Raw genomic sequence first — 12456 nt, 5'->3', positions numbered from 1 at the left:
TTATAAGAAGTGGATACTCACTAAGACACGCTCACTCATGTTCTGTCCAAAAACAAACTTGTTGCTAGATGCATCTGCACTGTTTGTAGAGTTCTCTATACTAGAAGGGAAAAAATGTTTCTGTAAGTCAAGAAAATACCTGTTTATCCTCTACAGATCAAATAAAGCGAGCAACTATTACTGACTTGAAAAAAACTAACTATTGGCTTCCATAGAAACAAAATCAAAAATTAATTTAACTTGGTAACATGAGAGCATGTATCGTTTGTACAGAATGAGAATTCTCTCAGAATAATGGTAAATTATTTTGTCACTGTAAATATTTTGGCTCTGTATATCTAATTACTTATTAAGCAATGCTGAATGCTAAGCAAGGACTATTTAATCACATAACATACTTTTTTAAAAAACAGTATTCTACATGCACAACAAACTCAAACCACCACACATTCTTAGGTTTTCTCAAAAAGTCGGGGAAAGAACTGAAACAAAAACACTTGCAATATCAAAACTGAAGCAACAGTAGCAGGGATGAGCCATGCCTTTTCTTGGACTAGCTGCAATGTTATAGACTTCCCAAGAAGTCTCACAATCAAGACTCATCCCTCTCCTTCCTTATAGAAAGGGCAACCTCCCACACGTGACATTTTTATTAGAAGATTTTAAACCCTTATTTAGGAAGGGCAACAGTTTTACTACCACCTGACATGCCTACCAACAGGTAGGGAACTTCATGTAACTGATCTGCAAATCTGAGGGTTGGAAATGTTTCAAAGGAACAAGGCACTAAACTAGGGGCTCTGTAACTGCTATTACACTGTAAGGTCACCAGGAAAGATGACCCAAAAACCAAAACTGTTTTGGGACAGCCAATTCCTTAGACCTTCCACAGGTAGGCATGAACAGGAAGACAACGTCCTGGAGACTCTCATGAAGTAAAGACATCCAAAGTGCACAGCTGAGTTCATGTTACAAATACACCTGTTTTGCAGAAGGAGCTGTTCTGTGTAACCATGATCAGACAGAAATTAAAGACAAAAATAATTCAGAAAAAAATCTGAAGCTTGCTACCTCCCTTTTTCGGAAGCCTGGGTTCCCACTGACCCAGTTATAATCCCTGCATCCAAAAAAAGAGCAGCATCACAAATAACTTTGAGCACAAATTAAGGATATAGGATTCTCTGTAATCTCACCTGGAACTGATGTACTGTAGGAAATAATTTGTTGCAGAAGGTGTGTCTGATGTCGGAAGGCCAGAATTCTGCACATCAGCAGTTTCATCGCTTTCATCTCCTAACTACAAAACCAGTATTTATTAAGACAGCTTATCTATGAACCACAAAAGTTTCAGCTCTTTTCTCCCTCTAAGAAAAAGTTCTATCCACAAACACTTTCTAAGATCAAACAAGATAACCCCATATCCCAGTACTTCACTTCTTTTCTTACGCTAGGAAACCTGTACAAACTTGTATTATGAGGGGGTACAAACAATCCAACCCAAATCCTTCGTGCACAGATTTGAACCCATGCTGCCCTGTTTTTCTTTTCTTACTTTTTCTGTGAAACCCTGGTTGCATAGGAGCATCTTAGGAACACAACTGCAACTTAATTCTAACCCAAAAAGTGAGAGAAAATATCGTGCTGCACTGATCTGTCAGAGTAGGTCCAGAGGAGGGCCAAGAAGATCAGAGGGCTGGAGCACCTCTCCTGTGAAAAAAGGCTGAGAGCTGGGGATGTTCAGCCTGAAGAAGAGGCTCAGGTGTGACCTTATTGCAGCTTTTCAGTACTTAAATGGGGACTTAGAAAAAAGACGTAGAACAACTTTTTGCTAAGGCAGACCATGACTGGACAAAGGGGAATGACTATAAACTAAAATAGGGGAGATTTACAGTAAAGGTTAGGAGGTAATTCTTCACTCAGAGGGTGGTGAGGCATTGGCACAGGTTGCCCAGAGAGGTTGTGGATGCCCCATCCCTGGAGGTGTTCAAGACCAGGTTGGACGAGGCCCTGAGGAACCTGATCTAGTGGGTGGCATCCCTGCTCATGACAGGGGGGTTGGAACTGGATGGTCTTTAAGGTCCCTTCCAAGCCAAGCTGTTCTATGATTCTGTGATTTGTAACAGTAACAGGAGTTTACTAAATAACTGGAAGACCACTTTTACTAAGCAGACAGCTGAACTGTGTACACAGTTTTGGATTTGGCAAGTACGCAAGGAAGTTTTAACCCCATTATATAATGGTTTTGAATAACTTTATAAACAGTGTGCAACACTCATGCCAACAAATAGTCAAGTCCAGTGTTTCTTATCCTCACTTAAATAAATCAACTCCTAGTCAAGATAACAAGCATGTGTTTACCTTAACTCTATCTCTTAAGTTTTGCCCAAATACAAATGCTTGCTGTGCATTTAACTCCGCCTTCTCGCAGCTGTCGTCGTCTGAAGTGTTGTTGGACTCTTTTTTCTGACATTCTCCTGCCTAAAGAAAGGAATTGACAATCTTAGTCTAGATAATTAAAATCATTTTCTTTAAGCAAAAAATGAAGGTTATGATATGGTGAGTCACAGTCATTTACAATGCCAAGCCAGTAAAATCTTCAGAGCTACAAGGCAAATTTTACATTAAAAAAAACTGTTGTTGTTCAGAGAATCCTTCTTAAAGAAACACAGAATCGTTAAGGGATCTTTAAGCGCCATTTCGTTCAAACTGTGCTCAAAGCAGTATCAACTTCAGTTATGCTAGGCTGGCTGCCTAGGACATTGTACAGCCAAGTTTAAATACAAATCTAAAGATGGCAGCCCTACATTGTGTAGCCTGTTTCAATGACTGAATGGACTAAATTCAGTAACTTTGCCCTACTGTTCAATTGGAGTCCCCCTTCCCCGTGCTTGCTGCCTTTTAGTTTTTTGATAGGCACTTCCAGGTTTCATTCCATCTTGCTCACAGTAGGTGCAAGCCCCCAGCTACACACGATATTCCCGATGAAGCTGACAAAGTGGCAAGTAAAAGGGGAACAGTCACTTTGCTTAACCTATTGGCTACAGTCTTAGGGAAACAGCCCATCAGTGTGGCATCAAAAAGCAATCTACTCTCTAATGAATCCACAAAATCAAACCCCCAGACGGAAAAATAAAACACTGCAAAATCACCAAACATCTCATGCCCTCAGTCACTGTATCATAAGATACCAGTAGTTAGCTCAACACCTGCTGGAAAGAATGGACTAGACACTTCGCACAGAACACAGAAGGAACTATTCCACTCCTTTCCCTTCAAAATACCACATACCTTTTTTATGCACTTAGATGCCTTTTCTCCTAGCTCAAATTTTTCAGCCCCTAATTACCTCTGCTCTCCCTCCACTGTTTCCCATGTGGAATTTACTTGCTACCTCTTTACTAATTATCAGCTCCAACTCTATCAGCTCTAAACTTTTAAGTGTCACTCATTCACCGCAGTTTCTTGTATGCTTTCTATCTTCACATTTCCCAACGCCATTCTACATTCAACTGTTAGAAATCAAGGTGGTACCAGTGAAGCTATCCCTGGGTAGGTGATGGCTTTTTGCTCGGCAGTCTGAGAAGGAAGACTGAACACCCAGCGTAAACTGCTCAGTGCCCCTTGCTCAAAACCAAAGCTTCTTCAGACTGGAATAGGAGTTGTGTAAATGCTTCCTAGACTCTGGCCCGACAGAAGCAGCAGACCTGGCAATGGCTACTGGATGTTAAGACAGCTTTTCTCCCCTCAGAGAAGAAAGTGCCCTGAAATTCTTCCCGCACACAGATTAAGAGATGAGCCTGCAGAAAGGTGTGTTTCTTCATGCAATCAGATCAGAGGAAAAAGCAGCATTCTATCAGTCCACAGAATCAAGATACCCGAACTACAGGAATTCAATGCCTATGATGGGAACAGCATCACCCATGCAGCAATAAGGTTTTACCATAGGACTAGAAACAAAGTAAGAAGGATAAAAGAAAACAATGAGAGCAGAAGCAGAATTGAGCATTTTTTTCATACTTTGTAAGGAAAAAATACAGACTAAAGCCATCCTAAACTCATATTTCAACTCAGCAAGTCTTTGCCACAGTTCCTGATTTAGTAAATATAAACACAGTATACTATTAGAACTGAAAACTTACTATGACTCCTAAAGTGGGCTAGCATAGTATGGATAAAGGAGTCATCAACTGATGAAACTGCACTCATATTAATGAACAAACAGACTCCATTCAGAGATACTTGTTTTAAATTTTCTCAAATTGAGTGCCCTTTAAATCCTTCTCCAACTCACCTTGTCTTCAGAGTCAGAACTTTTCAGTGTTGCATTACTTAGTGATTCTGATGTGGCTGCAGAATCTGGTGGAATATTTACGCCATTGGTCCCACTGCTCAGAACTGCAACAAGAAATAACAAGCTGGCATCAATTCTCTAGCTATTTAGAGCATCCTAAAAGGAGCAGCAGTTTTCTAGAGTAAATGGCATGCTGGTCTCCCTCTTTTTTTTTTTTTTTTAAATATATGAAACATGGCAATGTAAGCTACAGGGTTCCCATAGTGTTTTGCAGAATGAAAACTCCAAATGCAGAAAACAAAGTAAGGGAAATGTCACATAGTCTGTATACATATTGCATGGGCTTCAACATATACAACTTCAAGCAACTCCTCCCCAATTTAATACTTTACGGCTCCTCTTCAGGCTGATCTAGGAACCTACATAATGAACTCCGAGAGGAAATTTTAACCCCAGTATTTAGGTCCTTTGTAGAATTCAATCTGAATTCTACAAGAATTCAAGCTAGAAACGTTTGGAACAATGTCAAATTCAGCAGTAGCTGAAGTTACTTCTGTTTCACATCAATTAAACTTCCAAATAACAGAAGGCAAAAGAGCCAGGAAAGCATAAAAGTTTAGGAGACGTGGAAACAACTTTTTGCTTTAACTTTCATTTTCCAGTAATGCCTGTTTCTGACTGCTATATTAGATTCCATAATAATACATTAAACAATCAACATGACTAAATTATCGATAAAAAACCTTGCTCAAAGTCTCTGTTTCAGAAAGTTCCCTGGCTTGGAAACACCTGCTAGTGGTTCAGGCATTTTGCATGACTCTGCAGGTAGCTGAAGTCTACCACACGGGCAGTAGCTTATTATGCCACGGTCAATGTTGTTGTTAAAGACTGCCAATTCCCACATTTAGAAGTTTTTTTTATTCCAAAAATCAAGCATGGATTACAACAAAGTTCAGGGCCTGGCAATGTCAGATAGTCATCCACACAAAAACTGAAGGCTTGATTTTGTCACCTTTTATGTAACACAGATAAACTTAACATGTAAGATGTTTCAGAAAGGAGAAACCTAGAAAAACAAAGGCAGCTGCTGAGTGAAATCAGACTGCTGCATGAAACAGATTTAGTATTTTTGTTCTTCCTCTGTGGTATTCCAAAAAGCAAAAGCATTATTTACCCATCTGTGAGAAAGCTTTTGGCTGTGGTGCCTGTAATACTGCAGGACGTAGCACACTTCGCTGCTGTTCCTTCGGTTTCTGGCTTGGGAGTCCTGCAAGTGGGAAATTTTTTCAAGAGCTATAAAGCTTTGAAGTTGAAAAATTCAGCTTCATCTAATCTTCTCCAGAAGTGCTTCCAATAGAACATGTAATGGAACACTAGTCATTTTAAAAGCTTCTACCCCCCTTTATTCCCATCCCTCACTCCACCCTGAAAAAAAAATAAATTAGTCCCACATAGAGGAGATAACCATTTGCTTTCTAGCCATAAAAGACACCTTTGAATATATTCTCTACCTTATCCAGGAAAGCACTCAAGGAGAGGTTATGACATTAACTCAGAAACAGAAGTCAGAAATGTAGGAAGTTAACAGTACATAAGCAACCCTATTTATTCACCGAAGTATTACTCGACTACACATTTCAAGTATTATTTTCTCCTTCTAATGACGTCACTTTTGGATACTGATTAATTAACTTTTTCATTCTTCCTATGATCAAACATATTGGCAGCACAATAAATTTACATGTTGTTTTATTTAACAACCTTTTGGGTTTGAGTTAACCTGGCCTCTCTGGTTTGCTGTGGAAAGATACAAGGCACTACAATTCTTTTTCAGCTCTGATTCAAAAAAGCCAACTGACATAAAACAACCCACTCAAAAAAAATCTTAACATCAACTCTAGATGGCTATGGCAATTCCAAAGGATTCAGATGTCTTCACTTAAATACAAAAAAACACCACTAAAGTTGAATTCTTGATCCATTAAGATATTGCGATGAAGCTACCCATACTGACTCACTTCAATATTTTGTATACTTAATATCTTTAGTCCAAACATTCATATGTCAGCTTCTCATAAGAGCATAAGTGGATTATTGTTTTTTATTTTGCTATTCCTCCTGAAAATGAAACCATTTCTATATACATTACATATAATTTCTTCCATTATCAAAACGTATTCTTTCCTTAAACTCCTATAAGCTGAAATATTAGTGTCCTTCCCGTACTGGCTAAGTGTACATTAGCAAATGTGAAGCTCAAAACAAAAATGTACAGCAGAACAGGTGTCATCAAGGACACCACGCTTGTGCTCTATTCAAAGGCCTGAGACAGGGAAAGCGAAGGTTAAGAGCCTGAGTGCACATTACCAGCTAAGAACTTTCTGAGCACACTCCTGGTGCATGCCGTTTGTTCCAGTTTGATACTAAAGGAACTGAGTTCATCAAGCCCCGGACTACTTGAAGTGAGCCAAAGCATGCTAAGGAGAGGCAACTGGGAATCCCATTTCAGAAATACATGGCTGATCCGAGTCAAAATTGTAATGTGTCTAAGCACAGGTTTTGTCACCTTCCAGTTAACAACAGAGTATGAGAAAACTCCTAAATAGATAAACGTGCTTGAACTACCCTGGTTTCATTCTACTGCTGCAGAAAACATTGAACTTACCTGCGCTAGGTGCCTGACCATGAATAAGTATTGGTGGCTTCAGCCGGAATCCACTGCTCTTTTCCTCTAGAAGCAAAACAAAATTAAAAGGACATAGATGTAAAATACTACAGATGTAACCTACTTTCAGACAGTCCTAACACTGCTCATACTTTCCCCATTGTAACAACCCACAAGCTTTATAAATATCCAATGCAAAGTCTTAATGAGATTTCCAAAGAATGAGATCCCTTCTACCAGAAGGGTAATTCCCAGTGATCATCACAGTGCACATATACAATTTGTTCCAAGTATTCAAAGATATTTTTTAGGAGAAAGACAAAACAGCATTTTTACAAGAGAAATGGAGTTGTTTCTGTGTAAGTGCTTAATAGAGCTTTTATGTGAGAATCAAGAAAAAAAACAGCAATCATCAATAACTGAGCATGGCAAATGCTAACAAGTACCAACTGCCATATCATTAGCTAAGTCAAAGGTTAATCACTTAATATTAATTTATTGTAATTCTATTAGCTATTACCTTATGCTTTCATAGTATGAAGGCAAAAAAATCCCATGGTTGTACTAACTAAAGTTAAGGCATTTAGATATAATACCTACATTTCAAAAAAATAATATTCATAAATCCACAACTATGACAAAACCAGTTCCCCCCAAAACTTACAAGATATAATTATGAAGTGTTTTAAGGGTTGCAGCAACTGTGCTCAGAGCAAGATGACTGGCTCAGCACCGTATCATCTTACTGTACTTCATTAGTCTCATGCCAGTTAAGCATAACTACATGCTACACAGTGGCAGCAATACAACAACCTTGCAGAACAAGCGTGTTCAGCAAAATAAGCAGTACTGTGAACATGGGGTTTGCAGGTCATGGTTCAACAAAATCATGACCATAGGTTATGGTTGATTGGATTGTGATATCAAAGAAACGGTATCAAACGGGTAGACAAATGACATTTCCTCTAAGTTTTATCTTGAGGTTAAGAGGTGGGAATAGTCTTGTTGCACTCCACCACTCCCAAAGCATTTATAAATTTTATATTTGTTATTTTAATTACCTCCAGCAAGCATGAGAACAAGTAAATAAGAACAAGAGAAGAAGAAGTAAGCAAGTGAAAACAAGAGTAAGAGAGAACAAGAAATAAGCAAGATAATAGCTGTAAGACCAGACCCACCATTTCCATTCTCCCGGATAGGGTCTAATTTCTGAAGTGTCAGAACATTTTGGATTATGATCGACTGTCAGCAGTTTGCTGAGACAAAGGAGAAATAACTAAGAAATCTCACCTTGTTCTGAGTCAGAATTGCCTGTAGAAGGTTCACAGAAGCTTGATGGCATAAAGACATTGTTTTTTGTTACTGTGGTCAAGGGGAAAAAGAAAAAGAGAAGTTGGGTTTGTTGTTCTTAATGATAAACTCCCTTCCAGGCATATCGTGGGTGCAAACTGAACACAGTTCTTCTGGTCATTTGTTCTATTTTAGGTTTTTCTCTGTCTTAACTAAAACAGTATTGCAACCACACAAATAAACAGTTCATTGTCAAAAAAACACCAAAAACGTAATATTAATTAAAAAAAAAAAAACACACTTTAGTTTCTCCTGAAACAGAGAAAAAGTAAACTGCAGTTGTAAAGGGAAGACAAACACAGTATTCCTGGTCTGAATTCTATTTGACCTAGGAATTGAAGCTAACAGAATATGAAATACAATTACAAAACACATACAACATTTCAGAAGTTTAAAATCTTTAAGTCCATGGGGCCTGATGGGATTCATCCCAGGGTACTCAGAGAGCTGGCTGAAATCATCATGGGACCCCTCTCTAATATTTTTCAATGGTCTTGGGAATCCAGAGAGGCCCCAGTTGATTGGAGGTTGGCAAATGTGGTCCCAGTTTTCAAGAATGGGAAGAAAGAAAAATTATAAACCTGTCAGTCTCACTTCAATGCCTGGTAAAATTATGGAGATTACTCGGGGAGTTATTGAAAAACACCTGAAGGACAACACACAGTCATCGGTAAAATCCAGCATGGTTTCACAACACATTTAACAAAATTAGTTTACTTTTATGATCACCCATCTAGTTGACCAAAGGAAGCCAGTTGATGTAATCTTTCTGGATTTCAGTATAGCTTTCGATACTGTCTCTCACAGTATCCTTCTGGACAAATTGACCAGCATACAACCAGATATATAAAATACATAACTTCTAAACTAACTTGTACATTTTAACAAGCCTTGTCGTTTCTCCAACCGCTTTGAATCCTTACTTTAGTGGGCAGTTTAAAGGATCCTGAGGAGAATTTCATGTCAGGTCAGAAATGCACTCAATCATGCCAGCTGCAAATAACTGCTCAGACACGTCCATTCAAAGTCATCCACTTCCAATGGTACTTTGAGATAATTTGAGATCTTGAAGAAGTAATATTGAAACATTGTAGAAGTGGATCTCAAAGATCTGTTATCACTGCAGAAACTGTCCTATAAAGGAACACACAGCCCTAGAAACAGAATCCAAGCTGGTAACCCAAGAGCTGCCTTCCAAAGCTCAACTGTCCCCTCACGTGGGCACTCTGCTGAAGGAAACGGGAGACCTAGTTACCCGGGATATGGAGAAAGCTGAGATACTCCACAACGTTTTTTGCCTCAATCTTCTCTGGCAAGTGTTCGAGCCAAACCACCTAAGTCACAGAATCCAAAGGCAGGGATTCGCTAAGCCAAGATAGTAGAAATTTCAATAAAGCTGCGGGAACAGCACTTCAGACATAAGGTGAGAAGTATGCAAGCTCTTCATGAGCCACTGCATACCAGATGCAAAATTGCCCATCTACAGATAATGTTTTCTGACAACGGAGTAACGTTGTCTCACCAACAGAACCAGAAGTCACCAAACTCGCACCTCCTGTGAGATTTGCTCCTAAGTAGTGCTACAAAACAGCAGTTCCAAAGGCTGGGAGGATTGCATTTGCAGAAAGAAGTCCCTGGCTATTTAAGGACATGCCTTCACAAGGCAGTGTACCACAAATTTCCATGCATACAGTGGTATATTATTTTTAAACTTGGGACACTTTCCACCATTTCTTAAACTATTTGTAAGGTTGTAAGTCCTTAAAGCACAGGCTTTAAGAATTTCCAATTACTTATTTGCTAGATCTTCCAGTTTTAGGTCTTTTTAAAGAGAACCTGAACACTTTACATTAAGCTGGTCAATCAGTGCTCCCACGTAAATCAGTACAAAATTAACACAGTTGAATTTCTGATTGTATTAGGTTTACGTGACAAGTTTTGGTAGTAGAGGGCTGCAGGGGTGGCCTCTGTGAAAAGAGTCCAGAGGCAGCCCCATGTCAGATAAGGGCCAGTTTCAGCTGGCTCCAAAAGAGACCCACTGCTGGCCAGAGCTGAGCCAGTAAGTGGTAATTGGTCTGTGAGAGCAGATTTAAGAAAGGAAAAATAAAAACAACTGCTGCATAAGAGCAGCTGGGAGAGTGAGGAGTGAGAAATAACCCTGCAGACACCAATGTCAGTGAAGGAGGGCAGGAGGTGCTCCAGGCATGGAGCAGAAGTTCCCCTGCAGCCTTGTATTTTCCAGAGAGATGTGCAAGAGGCAAATTATCACCTACTAGTCAATACAAGCCAAGAAAGACTCTTCAGTTGACAATACAGGAGAAACCAATACTAGCAGATTACAAAAACGTAGCTGATGGAAATGGTAATTCTAAAATTCATTAATAACTTCAGGGCACATCAGCTAGACAAACACTGTCATCTGAATAGCAAATCTTAGCAAGGGATTCTACACAATTAAAGAGAAAATACTCAAGTAATAGGTGACTCTTAAACTGACTGCAGAGGCAAGATGCTGCATTCCTATTTCTGCAATACTCAAAATAACCACCAGAGTAAACCAATGTGTTTTTGTGACATACGGAAGCCTAGCTAGGAGCCTAAGGGTCATAACCTCTAGTTGATGGTCTGCATCAAAGAACGAGAGATTGCAAATAGAACTCAGAAGGTCAGCTTAAGGCATTTTAAAGCCTGAAGTGCTTTCACAACAGGATCCTGAGGACAATCCTCACAAGCCCTTTCCTGTGAAGGACAGCAAGTTGAAAGCCATCAGTAGGTAGCTACTTGAGTCAATGCAAAAATAAATAAATAAATAAATAAAATAATTAAAAAATTAAAATTAAAATCAAACTCTGGGGACTTCCAGAGTTGCATGAAACAGTTAACAGAAGATGATTAGGAATTAAACTACTCAGGCAACATATGACAGCACTCCTGCACGATGGGTCAGGCATAAGACTAAGCCTCACAAAATAAAAGGTAAAGTATCAGGGCAATCTAATAAAATCAGCAAAAAGTCTTAATAAATCTCTTGTGTAATATCAACAGCAAACGTCAGTATCATAGCAGTAGCTGTTGTGATCTTAGAAGTAGGTTAAAAATAGTAGCTATATGAAAGGTGTTGAAGAGGTTTCCCTACCAAAGTATGAGAGAAGTAGGCTGCTTTTTCAGGGAGCTGTACACATGCAAAATCTTCGGAGTATTTATCACTACTTAAAGGACTTGGAGGGATGAGAAGGCTGGCAACAACAAGCTTCAAGCAATGAAAAAGAGAAATGAGCTTTTAAACAGTATTCTGAGTAGACATCGGGAAGTGATATTGTTTTCATAGCAAGAGAAGAGTCTGGGGCAGAAAACATAGACAGCAAATTCTTGAAGCCAGGCAGAAGAAAATATAACCTTTGAAGATTTCTACAATTAGAACAGAAACATCAGCTAAGCTGTGTTATACAAAGCAAGTCACAAAAGAGTAGAAAACCAGAGGGAATGAAGAGTCTTAAGTGATTTGGGAAATAGCCCGTAGATGAGAGAGGAGGGAGAATTCCTCCCATGTGGCATAAGTGTTCTGAAAATGAAGACAAAAAGAGTTCAACTTTAAAAGCTGGTGTAAAACACAATGCTCAGAAGGAAACAGCAGATAGGATCACATGCCACAATTGGATTAAAAACTTGGATCTGTTCAAGGAGGCAGCAACAGCTGTTTGAACAGACCTGAAAGGACAAACACACTACAGAAAGAGAGGTGAGACTAGCCAAGCGAGAAGTGTTTATAAGAAAACTAGAAATATAAGGTCCAATAAATAAAGAAGCTCCTCAGGGGCTATACATATTCTGTGTTCCTCTAAGAAAACCTGCGGACAAAAATAAATCCATTATTTTTGTGCAAAGTGTTCTTCTACTAAGAGTGATGAGAAAGCAGACAGCAGCAACACTCGCCCCCTGACTTACTCAATTAACAGGACTGCACCTTGAACCTGGCTAAGCTGTGCACCAGAAAATCTAGATCTTGAGAAGGAATTCTCACCCTGACTAGCACTGGTGATATGAAGTACTCTGTCCGTAAAATAACGGCAACTGCATTTAAAATTCCAGTCACTTATTCCTTTAAAAGGCAGCAAAATAATTAGTTCTATGCCTTTTAATCACACTTCCT

The 12456-nt window shown here is 39.1% G+C and overlaps 1 protein-coding gene across 1 annotated transcript in view; it reads right to left on the bottom strand.

The window, feature by feature from the left end:
* RANBP3 (RAN binding protein 3) overlaps positions 1-12456 on the bottom strand; it is a 46426-nt gene that overhangs the window by 10684 nt on the left and 23286 nt on the right. The window contains exons 5-11 of the mRNA XM_035348325.1: positions 8247-8318; positions 6957-7022; positions 5466-5558; positions 4292-4395; positions 2359-2478; positions 1194-1297; positions 22-100 (exon numbers count right to left, since the gene is read on the bottom strand). Coding sequence (XP_035204216.1) covers positions 22-100; positions 1194-1297; positions 2359-2478; positions 4292-4395; positions 5466-5558; positions 6957-7022; positions 8247-8318 — 638 coding nt within the window. The remainder of the gene's footprint in view (positions 1-21; positions 101-1193; positions 1298-2358; positions 2479-4291; positions 4396-5465; positions 5559-6956; positions 7023-8246; positions 8319-12456) is intronic.

This window comes from Oxyura jamaicensis, chromosome 28 (genome assembly GCF_011077185.1).
Source record: "Oxyura jamaicensis isolate SHBP4307 breed ruddy duck chromosome 28, BPBGC_Ojam_1.0, whole genome shotgun sequence".
Classification (NCBI taxonomy): domain Eukaryota; kingdom Metazoa; phylum Chordata; class Aves; order Anseriformes; family Anatidae; genus Oxyura; species Oxyura jamaicensis.
The sequence above is the reverse complement of the archived record's forward strand: the minus strand, read 5'-3'. Positions and strand labels throughout refer to the sequence as shown.